This window comes from Bidens hawaiensis, unplaced genomic scaffold (assembly GCF_021521415.1).
Source record: "Bidens hawaiensis isolate Kalapana, Puna unplaced genomic scaffold, B.hawaiensis_p1.1 tig00009820_1, whole genome shotgun sequence".
In the NCBI taxonomy this organism is placed as follows: Eukaryota; Viridiplantae; Streptophyta; class Magnoliopsida; order Asterales; family Asteraceae; genus Bidens; species Bidens hawaiensis.
The window spans coordinates 34,047-59,971 of NW_027504985.1; the positions used below are offsets into that span (position 1 = coordinate 34,047).

General features: G+C 36.3%; 1 protein-coding gene and 1 pseudogene across 2 annotated transcripts; one reads left to right on the top strand and one right to left on the bottom strand.

The window, feature by feature from the left end:
* Positions 1 to 13,720: 13,720 nt before the first annotated feature.
* On the top strand, positions 13,721 to 17,244 carry LOC143609705 (protein IQ-DOMAIN 32-like; annotated as a pseudogene). Its single transcript, XR_013149464.1, has 6 exons — positions 13,721 to 13,903; positions 14,451 to 14,777; positions 14,953 to 15,102; positions 15,220 to 15,303; positions 15,372 to 16,884; positions 17,052 to 17,244. The product of XR_013149464.1 is annotated as a protein IQ-DOMAIN 32-like (transcript).
* Positions 17,245 to 17,949: 705 nt separating this feature from the next.
* On the bottom strand, positions 17,950 to 25,797 carry LOC143609706 (zinc finger CCCH domain-containing protein 6-like). The gene is made up of 4 exons (XM_077084387.1): positions 25,449 to 25,797; positions 23,032 to 23,241; positions 19,214 to 19,338; positions 17,950 to 19,118 (listed from the first exon to the last, which is right to left on the bottom strand). The coding sequence occupies exons 1-4, from the start codon at positions 25,506 to 25,508 to the stop codon at positions 18,278 to 18,280; spliced, it is 1,236 nt and encodes a 411-aa protein (XP_076940502.1). The 5' UTR covers positions 25,509 to 25,797; the 3' UTR covers positions 17,950 to 18,277.
* Positions 25,798 to 25,925: the final 128 nt, after the last annotated feature.

Here is a 25,925-nt window from a genome sequence, read left to right on the forward strand (position 1 = left end):
CAGCTTCGATGTTCTTAAAGAGAATCATTTCCATTAGAAGTGGCTCTTGGCCTTTTCTTTACAAATTGGAATTGATTTACATGCAAACTGTGTAAATGAGCTCCCTTCCATGTTGGGATGGGAGCGCCATCGAGCCGATACGCACCTGGTTCGGGATCTCGTTCTTTACGCAGCATGTAGTCTCAATGTTGAAGCTGGAATTTTTATTCGTTTTCCCCAGCTGGGGTTCTACACGCATCCGCCTGCTCAGCCTTTATTGCGCCACGAGGTGCGCGAGCGTCCCATTTCTGACAAATGCTTCGACCATGTCTTTTACATCTATGCATTCTTCAGTGTTGTGGCCCTTTGTCTTGTGAAAGTCACAGTATTTGCTCCGATCAGCATCGTGACGATGTCGGATTATCGGAGGTTTTGGCCACGGGAGCTCTTCAGTGGCGAATATCTCAGTGACGCTTTTGGTGAGTGGCGTCCATCTGGAGTTTCGGTGCGGCTGTACATTATCCCTTCCGCCCACTCTATGTTGCAAGCCGGATGAGGTGTCAAAGTTTACCCTTGACTGCCAAATGCCTAGCTTTCGCTTTTTATTTAGTCTGGCGGTGAGGACGTTGTCCTCTCTCGTCCTCTGGGTGTAGAGGTTTGTGCTCTGTGGGAGATCTTTACCCAGCTGCTTCTCCGTTTTCGCATAGCGTTTTGCTGCTGTCATGATGCCATCCCATGTGGAGGATGGCATGCCATCTTTACCCGTTAGGGTGCGGATGAGCTCTGGGTCATGTGCGCCCTGGATGAAGGCAGCGCGAACAAGATCTTCGCTGATATTGCCCAAACTTAGCTTCTTTGAGTTGAAGCGAGTGATGAAGTTTGGCAGAGATTCATCTTCCTCTCGTATGCATTTGAGGATTGTCCATTGCTCCTCGGTATACTTCCGTTGCTGGCTGAAGTGTTGGCTAAACTTCTGTTGGAAGTCTGCCCAGTCGTAGATGTGGTTGACCGGTAGACGATCAAACCAAGCTCTAGCAGCCCCAACAAGCGTCATTTGAAACATGTAGCACCACGTGGGTTCCGTCCAATTGCTGACGGTTGCCCCCGCTATGAACCTGTTCAAATGATCGTCTGGATCAGATAAACCGTCATATGTGCCTATGTTAGGCATTTGTTTGGCACTCTTTGGGGCGATTGCTTCCGCAATGTCCCTTGCAAACTTGGACATTCCTGCATTTGCAATGTTTGGTCTGAACGTTTTGGAGAAGTCTCGTGGACTTCCACCTGTGCTTTTTGGTTTGAAGGCTTGTCCAAAATGCCTTTTCGGTTGGGATTCCGTTTCCTTACGCTTCCCTTTTGCCCTATGGCGAGGGTTCGCGTCGGAGTCGGATTCCTCCGAGTCATCCTCCCAGTACTCGAATTCGTCGGCCTGTTGCACGGAACGCAAGCGTTCGTCCAACTCAGCCTGGAATTCCTTTTGTCGTGCCTCCGCCCATGCCTTAACTTCATCGAGAGTCTGGCGGGGGAGTCTTCGTTTCTCAAACTGGGTATCGGTGGATCCCAGTAGGCGATCATTTACTGCACTTGCCCCAGCTTTGGTAAGTGGGGTAGTGTTCGTAAAATTTACTTCACTTGCCCCGGCTTCGGTAGCCGGGGTAGTGTTCGTAAAAACTGTGTTGCCGGTATTCCCCCTAGTAGCTGGGGTTGTGGTTACCGGAATTTCTCTAACCATCTTTGTAGAAGTTTGAAAAAACTGGAGAAAATTGTAGTTCTAGCTTTATGCACGGATGGCGCCAATGAAGAAACACTAACCAGACCCCGGACAGATTACTGGTAACCTGGGGGTTGGAGAGATGTTTCCCACGAGGGGTTAGACCCTTGGAAGATGGTTCTTCTGATAACCTGCAAAACAGACACCGTGAGCTCGTCACTGAGAAGGGGGGGGGGTTCCTCCTTGTGACCACCCTCCGGCGTGAGAATCAGACTAGATTGCTCTTTAAATATAAAAGTATATTAAGAGATTGCTAGAGCAGATATCAGGTATAATATGATGATAATGTAATAAGATATGATAAGATGAGATGGTCATACCATTTGGGGTATTTATAGCCGAAGGTAGGTTTCCAAGGAGGTATGGCCGGCTGCTACAGTGTTCCTGTTCATCAACAGTAGCCTACGCACGTGCCCTGCTGGTAGTTGGTGGGTAGGTAGCGGCTGATAGTGACCAGGCCTGCTGTATACTATTCCTGTTCCACCAACTGACGGCTACGCACGTGGTATGGCAGTAGTTGGTGAGTAGGCAGCGGCTAATAGTGATACAGTACAGGAGCATGCTGCTCGCCATACTGTATCAGTGAGCTGTCGTATCTCTGATCAGATCTTTCGCCCATACCTCGTCAGGTACAGTAAAAGATCCTTCAGTATACGGACTGGCTTATTTGGGCGGGAGTATTCCCCCTCCCGCCTCTGTGCGGGATTGCTCCCGGCTTGGCTCATTCCTTCAGGTGACACTGAATGATGGAGAGCTAAGTGCCTTGTGCGTGTAGCCATGCTGCGCGGGTGGCCTTCCCTAATGGCTTGTATCCGAGGCTGCGGGGACAGGCGGAGTCCTTCACCATTGGGAGGCATTTCCTGCGGGACCAGCTTGCGTACTGCGCGTAAGGACGTTACGTCTCTGAGCATGGTTGGTCCTGCGGATCCAGTTGGTCTCTGCGCAGACGTCCCTGTTTAAGGTGAGTCTTGCGGGTCCAACTGGGCTCTGCTGGGACCTACCTCTTCAACGCCCATAAACACTCGCTCGAAGACACGACAGTGCGGTGAAATAAAACTCGTTCAGTTCAAGAGTCCAACCAGTGAAAACCACCTAATTAGACTAGTATACAAACTCCTTATCATACTCAAATACTAATTAGTAAAAACATATTTAAACAATAGATAATAAATAAATTCCTTGTTGTCCAAGTCATTTGCTCGACTTGTTCACCAAGTAATTTATTCCATGTAAACCAAGTCACGTGTTCAACTTGATAAACAAGACACGAACTCATCATATGCTCAATGCGTCGTCCCAACGGAAAGTTACGTCCAACAGAAAGTAGTGTTTCTACTCAATGCCTTGGGTTACAAGGAATCTTTCTAGGAATAACATAATAAGAACCTTTAGAAAACTGAGCAAGAAATACAAAAGCATTTTATGTGTGGGTTTGAATGTACTTCTGAAATGAAGATATATTCTCCGTACGTAGTTTATTGTGACAGGAAAAGGTTAATTTGATTCCATTTCCTTTTATTCTCCAAACGTACTTTAAAGTAACAATAAAACTGATATTTTTTTCAGCTTATATCTCTTCACCAATGGTAGAGCTTGATTTAATATTCTTTCACTCCTTGTAAAAATCAATTTATAGAAAATGATCTGTAACATTATAATCACCAAAAACAATTTTACAACCTCTACTAGTCTTCTAATCACTACTTCTTCCAATTTGCAAGAATTTCCATTTTGTGTTGGCGTGTTTAATGAGTAGTGTTTGTTAGTTGGCTATTTGCGGGTCAAAGTGACAAGAACCTGAAAATCGTTTCATACACACAAACCGGAACACGAAAGATTTAACCCAAAAATAATTTTTCTTATTTCTTTTACATATTGTATCCTAAAGTTATAAAGTAGTTGGGTATCTATTAAGTTTTCTACTTAGTCTTGTCTTATTAAGAAGATATTTTAACTTTTAAGTAATTAACTATTGTCGTTAACTAGTCGCCTACTGACCTAGTCCCATACATCTATAGAAATATGATCATTATGCATGAAATAATATGGGTTAATAACTTAATATGCACTCATCTATCGTAAAAGTTAAAAATTTAAATTTCATTTTCACGATTCTCTTTTTAGAGAAGATTATATCTTTTGTTGTAAGTTGTGTTTTTGTAGGCTACTCCTTGGCTTGCGGAGGGTGTCGTTGGCCTCGGCCTTGTTTATAGAAGTTAACTGTTCGAGAAGTAAAAAAACATCGTTTAAGAGTTAACATGATTATTAACTTGTTTAAATAAATGATTAATATCAAAAACTAATACTAAGGAAGTGTTGGATTTTAATTCATAACAAGAAATGTTAGTGTTTTTTGAATGATATTTTATGGGGCAGTCCAAAAACCACTTCAAAAATAAACATTTTCTATCGCTTCAGTAAAACATTTGTTGTACTAGTGTTTCATTGTGTGATGGTTTTTGTAACTCATGTAATTTGATCAAGAGTTCAAACTTCAATTGTTGAGGTGGGGTCAGTCATTGCTATTTTTAATCATACCTCATAGTCTTATTGGTGGAGTTAAACTGCAAGGCTGCCAAATATTTACTTTTTGACACAAATTTAGTAAAATGTCAAATTCTAGTAAAAAAAGAGAATCATTCTATTTGTCTTGAGAGATATATTAACAATCATAAAATCAAATAAAAGATCATAAAAATCAATTTTATAATGAAAATTAATTTAGTGAGACAAGTAATCAAATACATATATAAACAAATATACACGAACATAAAATAAACAACGTGCAAACAACAAAGTAAACATGTTCTCGCTCCTTTGTATACGAAGATTAGTTCTAAATTTTAATAAACAAACATAAATGAACACGTAGATCATGAAAACGGTCATAAATGAACCAGTGTTCTCAAAAAGTAAATAAGTAACACGTCGCCTTTTAACACCGCGCTAGGGTTTCATCTTTTAAACTTATTCGTTGCGCCTCCTCTTAGCATCTTAAACTTTTACGTTGCGTTAATAAAGCGCCGCCGCCGTTAAAAAAAACAAAAACTTTATAATAATAATAATAATAATAAGTAAAGTAGCCACCTAGTCCCATGCATAACCCTTCACCTCCTTTGATTTAACACACAACATTATTATTATTCTGTACTTCATTCATTCTCACCCAATTTGAATGGCACCCAAGAGAAAGAAGGTAATGATCAGCTACACTAATGACTAATCCATCTCATGTTCTTCATAATTTAATAATATTATGTAATCTAACCATGAATTTGTAGGTGGGTTTGACCCGAATGGATGCAGCTGTTGATCATATGGGTTTATATGGATTCCAGAGTCAACTTGTCAGGAAAACCGTTAGAAATCTACTTAAGGTTACTTGATCTTGCATTTAATTCATGGGGTTTGTTTGATTTTATGGTTTTGATAAGGGTTTGGTTTTGTTTGATTTGGTGATTTGGGGGTTTAAATGCTTGTAAACATTGAAACTTATTAACTTATTATTCACAACAATTTGTTGGTCAAAGGCAGTCAAAATTGGTCAAGTTTTGGTCAAAATCTTTGAAGTATTTGAAAATTTCGCTTATTAATCCAGTCCGAGTAATAAGTTTGAAAAATAATATATAAAATTTTGAAATTTTTGTATACTGAAGAGGTGCCTGCGCGATGTGGCGACAAAAACATGCGTTGGTAATTATGCTAAATGTAAATTTTTTATTAATTAAAAGGTTGAATTTAGCAATATCATAGTCAAATTTTAGAGAATAAAATACTTTTTGCTATGGTGCAATTTTCTTTTAAAAAAAGTTACTAACGTATGAAAAAGTTGTCGTTTAGAAATCGTGAGGGAAAGTTGGTTTTATAGTTAACAATATGTTTAAAAGATTGTATCTTGTGTCTTAAAAGTTGTAATTACTTAAACTATACAAATTATGTAAAACTACCTTTTTGTCCTCTAGTATGGATATAAGTTTGAAAAGTTACTTGCAAAATTTTAATTCGAGTAATCGCTAGCCGGTAGTCAGTACCCCACCGCCCGAGTAGCGCCTTGATAGTTTTACAACTTTAATTTGTTCAAAGCAATTTGATCATCAACGTTCTGTGTTTGACACTCGAGTCAAATGTTGTATGTTTGACCCGTGTGAAACTCACATATCTAGGTATACGGTGATGATGGATGGCCGTTTATAGAAGCAAACGCGTATACGGCCCTCATTGATGCCCTTCTTGATATTCAAGTGGAAGAAAGTCAAGAAACACAGAACTTGCTAAAGGTACAAATGATTTAGTGTCAATTTTGACTTTAACTGGTCAAAGCTTCTAAAAAGTCAAAATTGAGCTTTAATATTGTGTTTTGCAGGATGCATCAGCAGATAAAGCTGTTGACGAAGGTGCCTTAATAACCCGCAACGGTGAATCAAGTGAACCACCACCTCTTTCCATTGAAGGTATACTTGTTTTGTTTTATAACAATAACAAATGCTTACATAAATCTTGATTTTATAATATAGTATTTGTGTTTTCTTGCATTTTAAGATTAAAAAGCTGATATTTTTATAGGACCCGCGAAGCAAGATTGCGTTTCGGTCAAACGCGTGCTTCGTTCCAGCTCATCTGCCAATGTTGATGATCATTCTGCAAGTGAAATTAACCTCCGAAACTGTGAAAACACCTCTCGTACGCTACGCGTGTATGAGAGGAAGAAACAAGAGGAAGAAAAACAGAAGTTGTTAAAGGTACAAATGATTTAGTGTTGACTTTTTGTTTTAGCTCGTCAAATCTACTTAAAAAAAGTCAAAGTTGAGCTCTAATGTTGTGTTCTACAGGCTGCATCATTGACCAACAATGCAGAGTCAAGTGAACCATCCCTTCTTTCCATTAAAGGTATACTTTTATTATTTCAAAAGTATCGGCTTTGCTATTCAAAAGGGGGTTGCGGCGCAGCTTGTTGCCTGTTTGCCTGCCACTTTATTGTAATCGTTTTGTAGTAACTTTATAAAACTTATATAACATAGTGATTAGTTCTCCAAAAAAAAAATTAAAACAAATATGAGTCCTTAACATTTTCAAGAAAATAGTTCAGAAACTGCGTGACCGAATATCTTGGTTTTAAAATCGCACTCGGGTCAAATTTGGTCAAACCTTGACTTCATAATGTAGAATGTATGTTTTCTTGTTTAAGATTAAAAAGCTGATATTTTTATAGGACCCGTGATGCAAGAATGTGCTTTAGTAAAGAGCGCGCTTCATTCAAGCTCATCCGATAATATTAATGATCGTTTTGTGAATGAAGTTAGCCTCCAACATACACTACGCGTGTGTGATGTGGTCCCTACTGGTAAAATCAAGAATTGTAATGGATGGATTAGTGATACTGATTCTGATGATGAAGATAACAATTCTGCAAATGAAGTTAACCTCAAACATTGTGAGAACGTCTCGAATACACTGCGCGTGTGTGATGTCCCTACTCGTACTCGCAAGGCTTGTAATGGATGGATTAGTGATGACGATGACGATGAAGATGAAGGTACAAAGTTTTTGAAACTGGCTCCTGCGACTTAATTAACCCTTCGGTTTTATCCTTTTGAAGGTATGATATTAACTTATTAAGTTTATGTAAGTATTTGCATATATGTTTATAATAATTGTTACAAAAATCATCATGTGGTTAACTGTGATTTTGTGCAGATTTAGATTCACATGGTGCAAGGAAGAAATGGTATGCTGTTATTATATAAAATATTATAGAATGGTAATACATTATAAACCTTATTTTGCTGGCTTAGTTATAACTAAATCTTATATTAGACAATAGACATGTATGGCAAATGGCTCAATAGTATAACTGATTAAGTACTATGGTTCATGTGTGTTATTGTGTGCTTATTATACAATTATACTTAGACATAAGGATTTGATCAATAACGTACCCGTACCGAAAATCAATAAAACTAAGTACTAAGTATTGTACCGAACTTATTGGTAGGGTACAGGTATTGGTACCAGTATATCGGTATGATACACTTTGTTTTTTTTTTTCAAATCTCCAATTGATTTGACTAGATTGTTATGGGTATTGGTTGGACTATATGAACAATAATCGATCGGACTATCTTTCAGAAATAAATATGGAAGTTTCTAATAAAACCTCTACATATTTCAAACGGGTACAAAATATCGAAATACTCGTATTCATACGTATGTACCAAATACTGAAATCCTAAAATATTGGTACCGATATCCGTACCCAATAGACTAAATCAGTACGGGGATGGATTACGGTACGGGTACGGGTATGGGTGTTTGGGCCCAAATATCATATCCCTATTTGGGCATGTATAGCAAATGACTCATAGTGTAAGTAATTAACTACCATGTTTTCTTCATATATGACTTGAAAACCAAGAATTTTAGCTTCTTTGCCTCTTCGGCATGACCCTAGGCTCTTGAAAAATATGTGGACCGGCTCAATTCAGTGGGTATGGGCTCAACTCTTGGTGGGCCATGGGCAGGGCTTAACCCTTAAAAGGGTTAAAAACACTACAATTTTGTTATTCATGAGTGTAAATAGAGGTGCACAAATCGGGTTCAAATGGAAAACCCGAACCGGTTCCAAACCGGTTTTTTCACACCGGGTTGTAAAATGGCACCGGTTCCAATCAAGAACCGGTTCGGTTCCCGACCCGAACCGATGCCCAGATATGCGAACTTTTAAGAACCGGGTAGGGTATGAACCGGAACCGGTTTTTACGTAAAAACCGGTTCCACCGGTTTTTTTTGAAATTTAAATATTAGAGCCGTCAGGAACCGGTTCCAACGGCTATATAGCCGTTTTTGACCGTTGGAACCGGTTTTTTAACTATAAATAGGTTATTTTCTTACTATAAATAGCAAGGTTTGTTTGTTTACTTGTTAAACCACTTCCAAAACTATAAAACACACTCCAAACCACAATTAACCTTAAACCGACAACAAATGGCAACCAATGATGACGTTGTTATGGTGATCGAAACAACAAGATGCTCCGATGTTTGGGTTCATTACGATTTGTGTCTCATGACCGACTCACATGAGTTGGCACGTTGTAAATATTGCTCGAAGTTTCTTAAAGCAGGGTCCAACTCGACATTACGAAAACATACGAATAAGTATTGTCGAGAGAAAAGAAGATTGGAAGCTAAAAAAACGGAAGTGGGAGAGTCGTCCGGCTCTACAACCAAAAAATAAGTATTCCCGGATTAAAACGACGGACTTTGTTTTTTATGTTTTAGTTGTTATGTTTAGTATCGTTTATGTTTTAATAATGTTTGTAATAGTTAGTTTTTAAATAAATAAAATGTTCGTCGTTATTAAAAAAGTAACAAAAATTAATCATGAGTAACAAAAGTAATTATAATAAAACAAATCAAAACTAAATATATAGGTTTGGGCATCAAAAACCGGTTCCAACGGCTATATTACCGTTGGAACCGGTTCCAACGGATCTATTGTCTCAAAAACCAGTTCCAACGGCTATATTACCGTTGGAACCGGTTCCAACGGCTAATTGGTGTCTAAAAAACCGGTTCCAACGGCTATATTACCGTTGGAACCGGTTCCAACGGCTAGTTAGACTTTTGTTTGACCCTTCAAAAAAAACCCGTCGGAACCGGTTTTTCCGGGTACGAACCGAACCGGTTCCAATTAAGAACCGGGTAGGAACCGGGTTGGAACTGGTACTGACATACAAATAGAAGAACCGGGTACGATTTTCGGGTACAAAAATACCCAAACCGGGTATTGTTCCAACCGGGTTGGAACTGGAACCGGTTCCGGTTCGGTTCCACCAGTTAGGTTCCGGAACCGGTTTTTTTGTGCACGTCTAAGTGTAAATGAGTTGAGCTAAATTTAGCATGCGCTATGTTTATTTAATTTGAGAGTTTTAGCATGTCTCGTCTTGTCGCATAGCTATATTTCTAACGTTCAAGCAGGCTCATTTATCCTTTGTAAGTTAATTAATTCATCTTTATTTACTAGCGTGTTTATTATTATTATTTTTATATGTAACATAAGAATATATTTGTTATTTGATTATTTTTATCATAAATAAAATGTTGGAACCGACAAAATTAATTTTTTTCTTTTTGTGTTGAATTAGCTTTGATAGCTAAGGGGGCCGTAAGGAGTAAATGATTAGGGGCTCAATTAATTAAATTAAAAAAATAATACTAATTGAATTCCTCCGTGTAGTGCGACACGAATTCAGTACAAAACTGGCACTTTGTATAACAATCAAAAGAGAAAACCAAATATATATAGTTGTGATATGTCCAAAAGGATCTTGACACTTGTTTTACATCGATAAAAAAAATCGTAGAAACACATACAGTTGTGAAATGTCTAAAAGAATTCCAACACGTGTTTTACATCGATTGAAAACCGTAAAAATGAACGCCCATACTAATGTCAGTATCGATTTGAGTTGACAAAATTTATGCCAGAATGTCTAGAAAAAAAAGTTAACACACGACTACTTATTTGGCTTTCTAGAAAATCAAAACTGAAATATAAAAAACTTTGTGGCTGAACTTTCATAGTTCGAAAATTTATGATTAACTTATAAAAAATAAAAACTATAACTATTTAATTTTTTTTAGAAAAAGCTTCGTGGCCAAACAATAAAGACAAACTTTTGTGATCAACTTTTTATAATACTAAGAAAAGTTTTAGGTTCACTATTCATCACACATATTTAAAAGTTAAAACACCGGTAGTAATATAGATTAATAGATATGTAGTTTAAGTGTAACATGTTTACGCTTGCTTACAATTCATTTACAATCTATCAACTCATTTTGACTTGTAAACACGTTTCACTCAATTTATAACACTTGACCTCTTTATCTACCTATTAGCACATTTCACTCGATTCATAACACTTGACCCGTTTATCTATAAATCGTATTTGAGTTTTATGATTTTAAGTTCGATTATAAGTTACATATATACCGATCAGGGGTGGCTCTTGGGACAGCGAAAACAAGTTAGGGTTTTAGGCCACGCTTAATTAAGGCCCCCAAGTCTAAAAAAACATTATATATAAATATATTATAATGAGTAAAGTAATTTATTGGTGTGGTGGTAGGCTTGGTTGCTACTAAAGTATAAGTTATTAGTTCAAAACTTTTAATAACAAAATTTATTATATTAAAAGTTGTCATGAAAAGACCCAAAAGTCGTGTTTCGATTTAGGCCTCCACCTTAATTAAGCCGGCATTGATACCGTTTTAAATAAAGTTTTTAAGTATTAGATAAGTTCCCAACGGTATCTAACGGAATTGTGAATCCATAAAAACATCATGTGTCTAATATTAAAAAAACCTACACATCCATATGATCTTACAAGTAATAAAATATTGTGCATAAAACATACATCCTGTTAATATATTCGAACAAAAATTATTAAATATCCACATGGTACGTCATGACAAAACAGCTGTCCATTGAATTTATTTTTAGCCATCCCTGAAATCTTTCAAATAAGCTCCTTGTATTATAGTAAGTTACCAAATTATCCCTAATTTGTAAAAATGTGTACCAACGAACCTCCCAAGTAGCGAAACCGAATGTACCGATACCGAAAACATAAAAAACTAATACTGATACCGGTACCAATTGTGTTCGGTTGGTACTGGGACAATACGAGTACCTGGTACAAAGACGGTCACCCTTACTTGAGTGCTCATACCAAACAATACTGATTTATCGTATGTGCATGGTTGTCCATCAAAGAGTCATTAGTTTGTTTTTAATTATTCGGGGTAAGACTTCTGGTATATCAACTAACCTGGATCTATCACATGGTCCACACCTAAGCACATTTAACTGTTCAGATTTTGTCTTATTTACAATAAACGCACATAAATATAGGTTGAAGAAATTTAAAGCCAGACATTTAGTTTATGAGTCCAACATCTCTCATGTCATGACTAGGGGAGGCTTTGGTGGTGGGCAATGTGGGCGCTCGACCGATGCACTTTTTTCGAGGGCACAACAAATTTTAAAAAATACCGATGTATATTTTTAGAATACCTAAACACTTATAAGCTCACTATCATGATAAACACATTCTAAGACTATGATTTTGTTAATTGTTATATTTATTGCTATAACTTTTGTCCCCGTTTAAAAAAAATTAGTTTAAGGAACATATTTTTTCTAGCTTAGCGGGGGCACGTGAACTTTTAGGGCCGCCACTGGTCACAACCAAGATGATACTTGTTTAAGTTGTTACATGTTAACACCGAATATTCCTATCATACGATATTGCTAAGACTCTATAATTCTTACACTGAACCATTTTGTGTTTCGGGAAATCGTAAATCACTTAAATATATATCGTAAAATCTAATTGTTAACTATTCATATTATGATTGGAATCTAAAATTTTTACATTTTTTTAGGTTGAAAAGTTGAAGCTATTATAAAAACATATAATATTTAAGGGGGTTGTATTTAATTTAGTGATAGTATTGGGGTGTTAATGAAGATATCACCGCTCGATCTCGTGTCTCCTATTGCGGTGCCTCTTACAAGTATAACTACTATTATATTCAATTTCATTAATTTCATATACGGACACCAATTTATTGTATAACGAACTAGGTTTTTATTTCCCCTTCCATTTATATTCGTTCGTTAATAGTATAAAAGATCGTTCACAAAAATAAATAAACAATCGTAGAGATAAATGCCTATTGTGAAACTCCACGAATGTAAAAGGAGTAAACACGTACGAAGGTAAATGAACGAATCTAACTAAATGTAAATGAATGAATATAAATGAAAGTTAACGAACGTATACGAGTGAAATATACCCATGTTCATTCTTTGTTAATAATATAAATAAATATTTTGGTCATGTATGGTCGTTTATTAATAAACGGACTTCCGATTGAATGGTTTATGAGTAAATTTACATGCCTGAATACATTTACATATATAGCATTGAAGTTGTACTAAATGTACGGCTTTATAAGGATTAAAAATGTGTGTTTAGTCTGTCAAACGCTCATTTACTTTAAATGTTTAATTTTTTGTATCAACATAAAGATACTTGATCTCCTAGCGAAACAACTCGTACAATTTCCACATTGATGTACTATGTAAGATCTTACACTTACAGTTTAAAAAAGTGATATTTGTATAAAGAAATTGCTTGAAGTTAAGTTAACAAATAAGCTCAATGTTATACGAAAAGAAACAACAAAATAGTACTTAATGATACAAACATTTGTTATTTTTGTGTAATTACATTGACATTCTACCAATTTGTTATTTTTGTGTAATTATATTGACATTCTACCAAAACAAAAGAAATTATTAAATATATATACATTTTTATGCACATTTTAGGGGATGTTTGTCTGCACCATGCATTAGTAAGTGTTAAGCATGTAAAATGCGTAAATGATTAAGAGATTTTAAGCCATCAAGTGCTAAGTTAGTGTTGAGTACGCTGATGTGGTGGTGGTGGTGGTGTGTGGGTGACAAACCGAGGGTTTTGAACACCCGTGAATTCACAAATGGGTAAAACTTTCATTCAACGTTATTTTGAATTTTAATGGTTTGCTGACTGACTCAGAGATATCATTCGGATGAACCAAACACATTTCATGCTGGCTTTTCAGAAATATTTTCTTAATCGAATTATTAAGAATCTACATAACATAACCTTATAATATTGAAACATATGTTAGGTAACCTACAACATTGTTATAATATTTTAGATGACATGTCCAAATTCCAAATCAGAACATATCAACCGATTCTTGGAAGAGTCTCCATACTAGTTTCCATGCACAAAGTACAAGCCACATTTTCAATATAACAACGGGTACCCTATGTTGTATTAACTATTAACTGTTATTCCATAAATACCCTTCCCTCTAAATCTAGTACAAGTTACAACAACGTGACCAACAACAACAAACAATAACGCATAACATAACATGAGTTAAGTGTCTCCAACCAACAGTACTTGTTCCTTGATCACCGCAGGTTATTACAACGGTCAAATCAAACATGGGAAGATCCTGCTTCAACATCATTTCTTGTGGATGTATCAATCAATCTAAAGACAAAGATGATATTAATATTTCTTCCCAGGTATACATATATATATATGTTTGTCTCATTGTCTGTATTTTTTCTACTTTGTTGTGTATAATTCGTTACACCCCGTTTAATTCTGTTTTGATATCGAATTCGGTATTGATCTGGAGTTCGTGTTTGACTTGTAATATTGATTTGTGCTAGGTAGATGATTAAGTTGAACAGTTTGAATTTGATCTTGATTGAATTATTGAATATTGTGTAATTTGATTATGTTGATTTAATCTACTTTTATTGCAAATAATGATCACATATGATGGAAATTTAATTATTTGAACTTTTGAAAATTATTGATGAAAGAGATCTATCTAGTAAAGTGCTTTGACTTTATGGTTTTGATCATTTAATGATATCAATAATATTATTGGTAATAAGTTTCTCCAGCGGAGGTCTCAGGTTTAAATCCAGCTTTCAGCTTGACAGCTTTTAACTGTTGCGTTTTACCTGACCTTATGGTTATTAAACTCTTTGAACGCAACAGTTAAAAGCTAAATTTTGATTAGACTTTGAATGATTATTAAACTCTTTGAACTCGTTTCAGAACAAGGGTCCCGATAAACCGGTATGGAGCTTAAGGAAAAGATCACCTAGACATGAAGCACCAAGCAACACAGTCGTTAACGAAAATATATCTTCTACAGGTAATAAAGAGATCACGGAACCGATAACCATAAGTCCTGAACTAGATATTAATTCCAACGTGTCTGAAAAAACTTCAGACGATATATTGACAAAGGAGATTCCAAATTCGGCCACCGAACCTGTTTGCATAGAAGATGACACTAAACATGAACACGCTCCTGAAAAATCTGATGCCGAATATGAATCAGCCGCTCTTGTGATCCAGGCTGCCATTAGAAGATTCTTGGTATGTATCTTTTTTTGGTAACCGTGAGAACCAACTCACTGGACCCACCAGTGGGTCCAGTGAAAGCTGGATTTGAACCTGAGACCTGGGAACCAGTGGACGTTGTATTTACTTCCACTATGTGTTAATGACATCTTAATTGTTTTAAAACTTTATTGTTGAACATGATTCTCAGGCCGAAAAACAGCTGGTCAAACATAAAAATGTGGTCAAACTGCAAGCTGCGGTGCGAGGGCATTTGGTCAGGAATCATGCGGTGGGAACGTTACGTTGTGTACAAGCCATTGTCAAGATGCAAGCACTCGTGCGTGCACGCAGAGAGAAGGTAAAAAACATACAAAACATTTTATAGTTTTTATATTTCATTGTATGGTTTCTAACAACTCTTGGATCAGCTCCGTATCATAATGTTACAAAATGTTGGATTATTATTTTATTTCAGGGGGTACAAAACGCGGGAATTGTAAACTCAAAACCGACACATGTATCCACTGAGAAGCTACTAAGTAACCGGCTTGCTCGCCAGGTAAATATATTATTGCGTTACAAATTTTAATTAATCGTCGGTATACTAATATTTTTATATATATAAAGCTACTGGAATCGACACCAAAGACAAAACAAATCAACATCAAATGCGATCCAGCAAAATCCGACTCGGCTTGGAACTGGTTGGAGAGATGGATGTCTGTGTCCTCACCAGAAACCCTGCAGCCTCACACACCAGATCATGATCAGGACAAAGTTGTAAATAACACTGAAGATGAGGTCAAAACGGTCATTTCCAAACCGGTACCCGAGAATTTAGTATCGGATACCGAATCCAACCTGATACCCGAGAATCTAGTATCGGAAACTGAACCCGAACCGATCCCCGAGAATCCAGTATCAGAAACCGAACCCGAACATGAACCGATATTCAAAAATCCAGTATCAGAAACGGTACCCGAGCCGATACCTGGGAATCCAGTATCGGAAACCGAAACCGAACCGATTCCCGAGAATCCAGTATCGGAAACCGAACCCGAACCGATTCCCGAGAATGCAGTATCAGAAACCAAACCTGAACCGATACCCGAGAATGCAGTATCAGAAACCAAACCCGAACCGATACCCTAGAATCCAGCATCGAAAACCGAACCAAAACACGCAGCCAAACAGATTGGATCAAGAAAAGCAAGTAACCCAACATTTATTGCTGCTCAGTCAAAGTTTGAGGAGTTGACTTCTTCTTTGACCAACCCTTTGAAGTCACCCGGGTCTTCTAAACAAGACGACGAACCCGGTTCAGGAATCGGTTCTTCGGACCCATTGAAACCAGCTAATTTTTCTACCCAGGATGATGTGGCAGGTTGCGGTTCAGTTGAACCGTGTGATGACTTGGTTACCCATGGTTCACGGGTGGTTCAGACCGGCGGCTCGGAATGTGGGACCGAGCTGTCAATCACATCCACACTTGACTCACCGGACCCGTTTGAAATTGAAAACACAAAATTCGAGGAAGCAGATACAAGCATTAATTATGATAATAACAACAGTAATAGTAGTAGTGATAATAATAATAATAATAATAATAATAACATAGGCGGTGTGACGCCTGAAAAACAAGTTGACCAAAAGCCCAATAATATTGAGCCCGAGCCCGAGCCCAAGTCAAGTCACATAACAAACCTTGAATCACAAGGAACACCATCGAGTCAACTCTCGACCACTAGTAAAAAAACAAGAACAGATAAAAAGGTATCGGGCCAAACCCGAAAGTCCTGTTCAACTAGTAAAAAGTCAAGCCCGGTAAGCTCTAGTGTCGATTCGGGCTTAAGAACTAGTTTGGACCAGTTGCCTAAAGAGTCAAAGCCCAGGAAGCAAAGGAATGTGTTTGGTTCACCAAAACGCGATCATGTTGATGGTGAACCGTTGAACCCGGGTTACATGCAGGCGACTGAGTCTGCACGAGCCAAAGCGGTTGCTAACATCTCCCAGAGGTCAAGCCCGGATATTAAAAAAAGACACTCGTTACCGGGCCCGGTTAACGATAGGCACGGTTCGCCTCGCATTCAGAGGTCACCGTCTCAAGCGTTACAAGCCACAAAAGGAAATGGTAATCAAGGTAATTTCCGACTTTATGATATTCTTGTCTTATATTATTTTTGTATAATTTATATTCCTCTTTATTCTGTTGTTTTGATGTGACAGCTAACTGGACTCGAAATAAAACAGAATGATATTCTAAGTTATTTTTTCATTGGTTTGATATTATTTTTGTGGATGTTGTAGAGAGGAAATGGCAAATATGAAGTTGTAAAGGAGCAAACACAGATGGGATAATATGACCTTTTTTCATTTTTATTTATATTTGATGAGATTGCAGTGAGCAGTTTACAAACAGTTATCTAGTACTGAAAAGGGAGTGTGATTATTGGTTTATATTATCTTCTTGAAACAATAGTTTACTTGTGTATTTGTTTGAAACAGGGTTTGGTAATTTTTATTTATTTTTATGTATTTGGTATGAACATGATATGTATAATATTAATGATACAAGAGATTATATAAACATGGTTCTCCATTTATTATCTTTTTGTGCATCATCTTTAGATTTGTTTTAGTTAGAACACTTAATGTCTATTAAAACTTGCACCTCATACATTTCTCTCTTCAGAAGATCCTAGTTAAGCACACCAACTCTCTAGTCATAGACTCATAGTACCAAAAGCCTAAAGATCTCAAACTTAATGCTAAAATTCCAAGCGTAAGCTAGTGAGTATTAAGCTTAACCTGGCATAAATCATTCGTCAATGACATTCTAGTAGCAGTATTTATACGCAAATAATAAAACCATAAACGTTTTAACGAAATCAACCATAACTATATCATTCACCAAAAGGTCACCTACAGTCACAGATAACCAAAAGAGAATGAACATGGACATGTGCATAGGGAGGTGGAGTCCTAAAAGGCGTGAGAAGCAACTATGGATCGACGCACTATGACAATGGATGAGTCCGACTAAAACCATAAAACTTTGACACTGAAGACCCATAATTGACGCACCATTGTATTATGATACATCATTAAAAAAGGAAAATATGATATATTAATCTACATCTACTCAACTAAATAAAAGTTAAGAATATATTCTCTCATCTTACTCATTGATTTCATTATACTTAGCATTGCTTGTAAATAAAAAGAAACAACAATTGTAGCATTGCCATTAAAAAAAGGTTGGCCAACACCAACCGAAGTTTAAAACAAAAGTGTGTTGACCCTAAAAAGGCCATCATGCAAAGACCAACCAACAACAAAGATGTATCAAGCAAAATTTTTAAATTAAAAAAAAAAACAAAAAAGACATGGTGACATCACTACTAGCCTGAAGCAGTAGATGAGTATAGCAAAGCAAGCACAGAGCTTATAGACTTAGCACAAAGTGCACCCTCCCATGAGACAAGACACATTTACACCAACTCTTTAAACCCAAAATTGGACTATTGGAGCATCTATGTACCAGTTATCTCCCTATCCATTTTCATTCTTTTCGCACTTTGTGTTTCTTGCAAGCTATTATTAGCTCGTTCGTGCTGAAATACACAGTTCGCACCATGTCGACATCCCTGAGCGCTGTTGAAATAAATACACGCCTTCATACTCTTTTGTTTTACATCGCGCGTTTTCTGATTATTATTGTTATTATTATTCACTCCAGGTTTGTCTCCACCGTGCTGCTGAATCAGACTCTTGTAATAATTTAAATCCTTCTTACCTAGCGGGTTTACCTCCGCCAGTGGCGGTTGAGGAGGCTGCAGATTTGGAGCTGAAACCGGAGCGGGAACAGATACATGAACGGGAACCGGTACGGGTCCCACCCGACTCGGTGGCGGGTAATGTGTGCCGCTAGAAGATGGTGTTGAAAACGGGTGGTGAGTTGGTCGGGTGTGAACGGGTAATGGTGGGTCGGGTAAAGATATGGGTGGCGAAAATGTAGCGGGAACGGGTGGTGGTTGAGAGATTTGCTGACCGAGTTGAGAAATTTGCTGACTGGATGCGGACGGTGCGTGGGTGGAGACTAGTTTCTCGATTAAACCCGGGTCACTTAAGAGTTTGATAAGCAGGCTCTGGTCAATTAGGCTTCCTGGAGCAGTACCTGACATGGCTGCGCTTAGAGCTGCTACTACGTCCGGTTCAACACCTGGGACCACGGCAGGTGGCAGCATAATGTTGGTTGATGATGATGATGATGTTTCAGGTGCCGTGTCTTCGTCTTCGATGGGTGTAATGGGGATGATTGGAGTGTGTTGATCGTTGTAATATGATTCATCATTTCCCATTGTTGATGCAGGGCTGTAAAAGTGGATATGTTTGCATAATTAAAAATGGGAAATGTTTGAAAAAATTCATAAAAATGATAAATAAATATGAGAAATGTTAAGACCAACTTTGGTGGAACAGCAGACGGCCGTGGATAAACTGCTTCCAGTACTCTCATCTCCCGTTGAGTTTCAACCTCCAATTCTTTGCTTTCTTCTCCGGCTGCCACTTGCCACGTAGAATCCAAAATAAACTGTGAAAATTAATATAAGATATAAAATGAAAATAGAATTAGAAATAACTTATATAAAAGACCACAAAAATATGCATTTTAAGAAATATATATCTGAGGTAGATGTTAACACACAAAGTTAGACTGGCTCACAGTTGTCATTAGCGGATAGCGGTATATAACCACAATCTACCTATATGCTAGGTAGCGATAGCAAAGAAATAGCGCCTGCTATTTCATGTTTAAAGATACAGTAGTAGAAAATATTAGAATCAACAAAAACGCTATTTGGCAATTACAATCAACCAGAATAAAAAATTAAAGACTAACAAAATAGCTAAAATACGCTATCACTAATTATCTGAAAACACTATTTATATTAGAAAAAGATATTCGAACAGTTGCGGGTATTTATATGCTATTTGGATGCTCAGCATATAGGGGCATCAGGGCGCTTCACTACGTAGCACGCTATAGCGGTCGCTACAACCGCTATCGACAACTATATCGTATAAGAAATGAGGTTCTAATGGAAAGCCTAAGAAGTGGCTGGTATATCGGATGAGATAATGGATGGTAGATTGAGATGGTTTGGACATGTGAAGAGAAAGTAGGAGACGATGCCAATCAGAGCAGTGATAACTCAATTTTACGGGAAAGAGTATAGACAAACCCAAACTTACTTGGGATGAACGGGTTAGGCGAGATTTGTTAGACTTACTCCTCTTTTGAGAATGTGGTAGAGGATAGAAGTTCATGGAGATTTATGATGTGGGTTAAGGAGCTTTAGGAACGGGAACACTTTAGCTGGACTTTTTTTATTATTGTTTTCCAGTAATACTATATATTGGTTGTTTTATGTTACTTCTATCTAGTACTTTTTTTTACAATTTCATTACATCATCTACAAATGATAACCTTCTAATTATGCAGTTTTGAAACCATCTCCGGCACACTTTAACAATATATATATTTTTGTATTATGCTTTTTAATGTAGGTATTTTCTAAAGTCGAGGGTCTTACTAGTAGCAGCCTCTCTGACCCTTGGGAGAAGTTAGGTTTGCCTACATCCCACCCTCCCTAGACCCTACCAATAGCTTTGTATCGGATGGGAATTGTACTTGGTATGGATATTGTTGTTACATAGACTATTATATATATACTAAGAACTAACCCTCAGCAACAAACAACCATACCCAGTAAGATCCAACCCATAGCAAAGCTATTGGTAGGGTTTGGGGGAGAATGAGACGTAGGCAAACCATACCTCTACCCCAAGAGATATATAAGTTGCTTCTAGTGAAACACTCGGCTCCAAACACCACCTGCTTACAAAGCATAATACCAAAGAAATATAGTGTTAATAATGGTTTCCAAACTGCCATGATAGAATGCTACCACCAACATACACAACATCATAGAACAACATATAGACGCAATGATAGACGACAGTTGCAAGCAAAGTCTGCCAAATGTGTCACTCCCCTAAAGAAGGTCCGGAACATTTAATTTAATGACTCCACGAACTCCCATCTTGGATCATGTCCTCAAAAGAGGTGTAACTCTATCAAATCTTGCCTAACCCATTCATTTCAAGTTACTACTATAACTGGTGTCATCACCTGCCTCCTCTTCACATGCCCAAACCATCACAGTTACCTCTTCCCTATCTTATCCAAAATACTAGCTACCTCTAGTATTTCTCAAAGAAACATCATTTCTTACTCGGTCTAACTTCGGATGGCCACACATCCACCTTAGCAACCCTCACTAAAGTCCTATTCCTTTGATCCATATTATGATGCTTCGTATACAACATTCTTTTTGCCCTTTTAATTACACTCCAAATGTACAGGGTTTTTTATTGTTTACAACATTTCTTAATAAAATACTATATATCTTTAATAGTTATTTAGCATTATAATAAGTATATGGACTTTGGTGAGTGGTAAAAGAATTCATATTGCTTCGTATTTGTGAAATAATTATGACTTTTGGCATCCAGTGTGCAATTATTTGTATTGTTCAAATTTAAAATGTGAACTCTATACATTATATATTTTTTGATATTAACACCGGCGCAATATAAGTGCTTTTCTTCGTAAAACTTATTTCAAAATTTAATAACTAATATTACTGATATATTCATTCCAAAATTTTATGTCATATCCTCATCCACCTTTTTTAGTATAAATCTCCATTTGGTTTATAAAAGGTTTTTTTTACCTTTAATAAAGTTATAGCAAGCTATAAATCTCCATTTGGTTTATAAAAGGTTTTTTTTACCTTTAATAAAGTTATAGCAAGCTTCAATACATACACATTGTAGAAAACAACTTAAAACAATTCAAAGTATTCGTTTTTATCTTTTACGATCGATGTAAAATACGTGCCGCTATCCTTTTAGGCATATCACAACCACATTTCTTATGTTAAATTTCGGTAGATATTGATGTATAAGTATGCATTTTAAGACAGGGTTAATATCATAAAATCAATATCCTTTCTTATTTTTCACGAAAAAGTCCTTCAAAACATAATTTTAATATATAACAGCCCCTGCACATGCAAGAAAACACAAAATAGTCCCTACACACGATTTTGCTATATTAAATTACACTTGTCTAGAAATCTGGAATGCATTTGTTTGTAACAATGTATTCAAAACAATGACTAATTACCCTTAAAAATCGTAAAAAGATAAATTATTTACATTCTTTTTTGCAAACAAAAAAGTTGAATGTCAACTATTAAATTTTGACAAATTTAAGAGGTAACCAGTCATTATTGTAAATATATTTTTTCACAAGTAGTACTCTAGAGTCTAGACAAGTGTAGGTACTTAATATAACAAACTTGGGTTAAAGGATACTTTTGTAGTGGGACTTTAATATGTCAAAACTATGTTGAGGTACCTTTTTTGTAAGAAGTGAGAAAATATATGGTTTCTTACGATATGTACCTTTAAGATGTAAATAGTTTTCAGATACAACTATGCAACTTAAATTATTCTTTAGCATTTAACACTTATTTGGTTAGATTATAATTATATAATTCAAGACACTTGTCTAACAATCAAATTTCATCGACTCACGATCATAGAGCAAGATTGAAAAGATAATTTTAATCGATTTGGTTTTCGTTCAAAACCAGGTAATGCATAAGATAATTTCTAATCAAGAACAAAGCTACTTGATCAGCATCTTTCACTACTTGATTTCTATTAAAGTTACACATCTAGAAGTTCATTTTCAATTCATCAATTTCGGATTTTTTTGTAATAGTTATTACTGGCGCTCATAGAACCCAATATCTGTCATTCAATAATTGATAGTTCTTTAAAGTTTCCAGTTTATTTCCCAGCAATATCTGTACCAAAACTTTTATGTGCTTTTGAAAAATTTATAGAAAGACATTGTGTTAATATAAACCAACTGATGGTTAATAACTGATAATAAGTTCCTACATTGGTTCGCTGAGGTCTTATTTTCTAAAATGGCCCATTTCAACCCGACACATTTTAGTCAGAACACATTTTGACCCAAAGTCCCAAACCATACATGACCCATCAACCTGCCCGACCCACCCATTTTGCCAATATAACACAAACAACAAAACAGAAAACTTATGCTAATATCTAATAAGTAACTTTTTTAAATTAAGAATACTTCCAATCAAGATAAGAAGTAAAAAACTTGAAGAAAATGACTTACTCTGGTAGGACATTTCCACTGGATGAGGGGTATTTGAGACAATTTGTTCTGCAAAAAGTTTGCAGGCTGGATTCCTTCAAAGCCAGGTGGCAAATTGTCATCAGAACTTGATCCACCTGAATGCCATGACCATGAGTCCTTTGCTTGGAGATGATCTTGACCGACCAAACCTACTTGAGATGGCGATTCATCTGATAAAAACAGCTTTATCTAAATATAAAACATTAGTGTTAGCCAAATTCTATAAAAAATTCAGTCATCACACAACCCAAAAATTTAAACAATAAGACTGTTCTCTAATTGTTTTATGCACATATAACAGTTATTCCACTTAAAGAAGATAATCATACTGAGTTTCATAAAACCTTGCTGGACTTAAGAAATGTTCAGTTTTAAATCCTTTGCCCACAACAATTGTATTTTTGGGACTGATTATCTTATTAGTGTGACTTAAACTCACAAATTATCCCATGTTATTAAGGGGTCAAATAACTAGTTTTGGACAATGAGTTTCATACTAACTGCAACAGAACTATTTATCAAAACGTTAAAACATATGCACTTTATTTAGTTTTATTTCCATTCTACAATCCATCATTTTTTTCTTTAAAAAAGAAAGAAGCTATTTTGGTCATCTTATCAATTAGTTTGTTAAATATTGAAACTTTCCTAACCCTCAAAAATGCTTATCTGATAATTATACCTTCAAGCAACAGAAGAACATCCAAACACTAACTGATTATTCGCTAGGACTTGGGAAAAAAAACATTTTGACTCTTCAAAAAAGATTATTAAATGATTGGTAGTGAATATCTATCTTCATGTTAGCAAATGTCAAAACAGAGCAACCTTTCACCAAGTGTTTTCAATGTTCATTTTAGCATCTCATTCCACCTTTTGGCCTAGAGATCAATTTTAAACTGCTACCTCAATAGTTCAGCACATCAGGTATGCTTTTAAAGAATCATGTATGCTTACTTCTACCTATAAAACTGCTAATATGGAGCTAGAGCAAAGTCCTATTTCCTAGGTTTCTTGACATTTCCAAGCAATGCCATACCAATTATCCACCTTTACTTGATATAAACTTTATTCAAAAGTTACCATTAGCACGACTAACCTAGTTCTTTCACAAATGTTTCAAGAAGAAACATAAATTCACCAAGCTAAAACAAGTAACCATGCAACAGCGCATTCATTAACTCAACAGAATCCATGTAAAGCAATCATGATACAAAATATTCAAGAAAAAGGATCAGCATTCACCTCTTTTGGCGCTATAAACATACAACCTACAAAGTTATAACTTATCATCCAACAAATGGAACACTTCCAGCAGTAAACAAATTCATTCACAGAATCACAGATCATGCATGTCAAGAAACATTACATCCTCAAACATCCAAATAAAGGAATCAAATTCAACCCCAACATTATCATTTCAGTATTATACATCTTTAACACAGGTTACAGTTATTAACTCATTTCATCACAAAATGTGAAGTCACAAAGCTTGATGCAGCCTACAAAGTGATGACTTATCATCCGACAAAACACAATAAGAACCTTTCCAGCAGCAAACAGTTTCATCCACAGATAATGCAAGTATTTCAATTTAGGAACCATCCAACCTCAACCAGACTAATGCATGTCAAGAACCACATTCGAAATTTGATGTGGACATGTATCAGTCATTCATTAGCTCTAACATAATTCAAGTAAAATAAGCATCATACATACATTTCTAAGAATATCATCGTCTTTAACCTCTTTTTGGCACTATAAACATACAATCTACAAAGTGATAACTTATCATCCAACAAAATGTGAAGCCACATAGCATCATCAACACAACCAACAACAATATGAACAAATTCATTCACAGATAATGCAAGTACTTCAATTCAGAAACCATTTAATCCTCAGCCAAACTATTGCAGTTCAAGAACCACATATAAAACTTTAACGCAAATTAACACCAGCATTATCATTTCGCCACCAACATTATCATTTCAGTATTATAGATTTCTAACGCAGATGACAGTTATTAACTCATTTCATCACAAAATGTGAAGTCACAATGCGTCATCAATATCACAAAACACAATATCCAACAGCAAACAATTCAACCACAGATAATGCAAGTATTCCAATTCAAAAACCATTTAAAGTTTAAACTTTATGCAAACTCAACACCAACATTATCATTTCATTTCATTTCAGCATTATAACTTGTTACTTAACACAGATGACAATCAATTCATCAAAATAAGTTTAAATTTTAAATCATCAATATATTTAAGTCAATCGAGTCAACATGCAGCTCTGTATTAGATTGCAGAAGTAATAATTATTAATTAACAGTCCAACAATCGAACCGAAACCGATTGTAACCGGTGACCGCGTATCGTGTATACCTGACACAGACTTAAATCCGAGGCCCAGGAAACTCGTTTCGATTTCTGCAACCCTCGCATGTTTACAAATCAATCAACTCAAATATTAATTAGCAATTTGGATTACCGAAATTGATCTGGTTAATCGATTGAATTAGACCGCTTGGATGATTATAACGACTAGAAAACCCTAATTATAAGTTACGTTCTAAAACCCTAAGTTGAGTAACGTGTTGGTGAAGGTTCGGAATGTGAAATCGGTTTAGGATATCGAACGGTGATCTGGCTTAGGATTTGGATCGGGTGGTGGCGGTGGTGGCCGACGGTTGTGGCGGACGGTGGTGGCGATGGGCGGAAGCTAGGTCATGAGAGAGAGAGTAATAATAATAAAGGGTTAATTTGAGATGGAGAGAGACAGATGTCGTACGACACTAACACTATATTCAAACGCATATCTCATCCTTTAACTAACACCCAACTCTGCCTTTAGTCCCTCTA

Excerpts from the sequence above, each read along its gene's own strand:
- LOC143609706 (XM_077084387.1), bottom strand. The coding sequence starts at position 25,508 with ATGCGAGGGTTGCAGAAATCGAAACGAGTTTCCTGGGCCTCGGATTTA. Across the intron at positions 23,242-25,448 it reads CGGATTTAAGTCTGTGTCAG|ATAAAGCTGTTTTTATCAGA; the intron begins GTATACACGATA and ends TTTTATATTTAG. Across the intron at positions 19,339-23,031 it reads AGTGGAAATGTCCTACCAGA|TTTATTTTGGATTCTACGTG; the intron begins GTAAGTCATTTT and ends TAATTTTCACAG.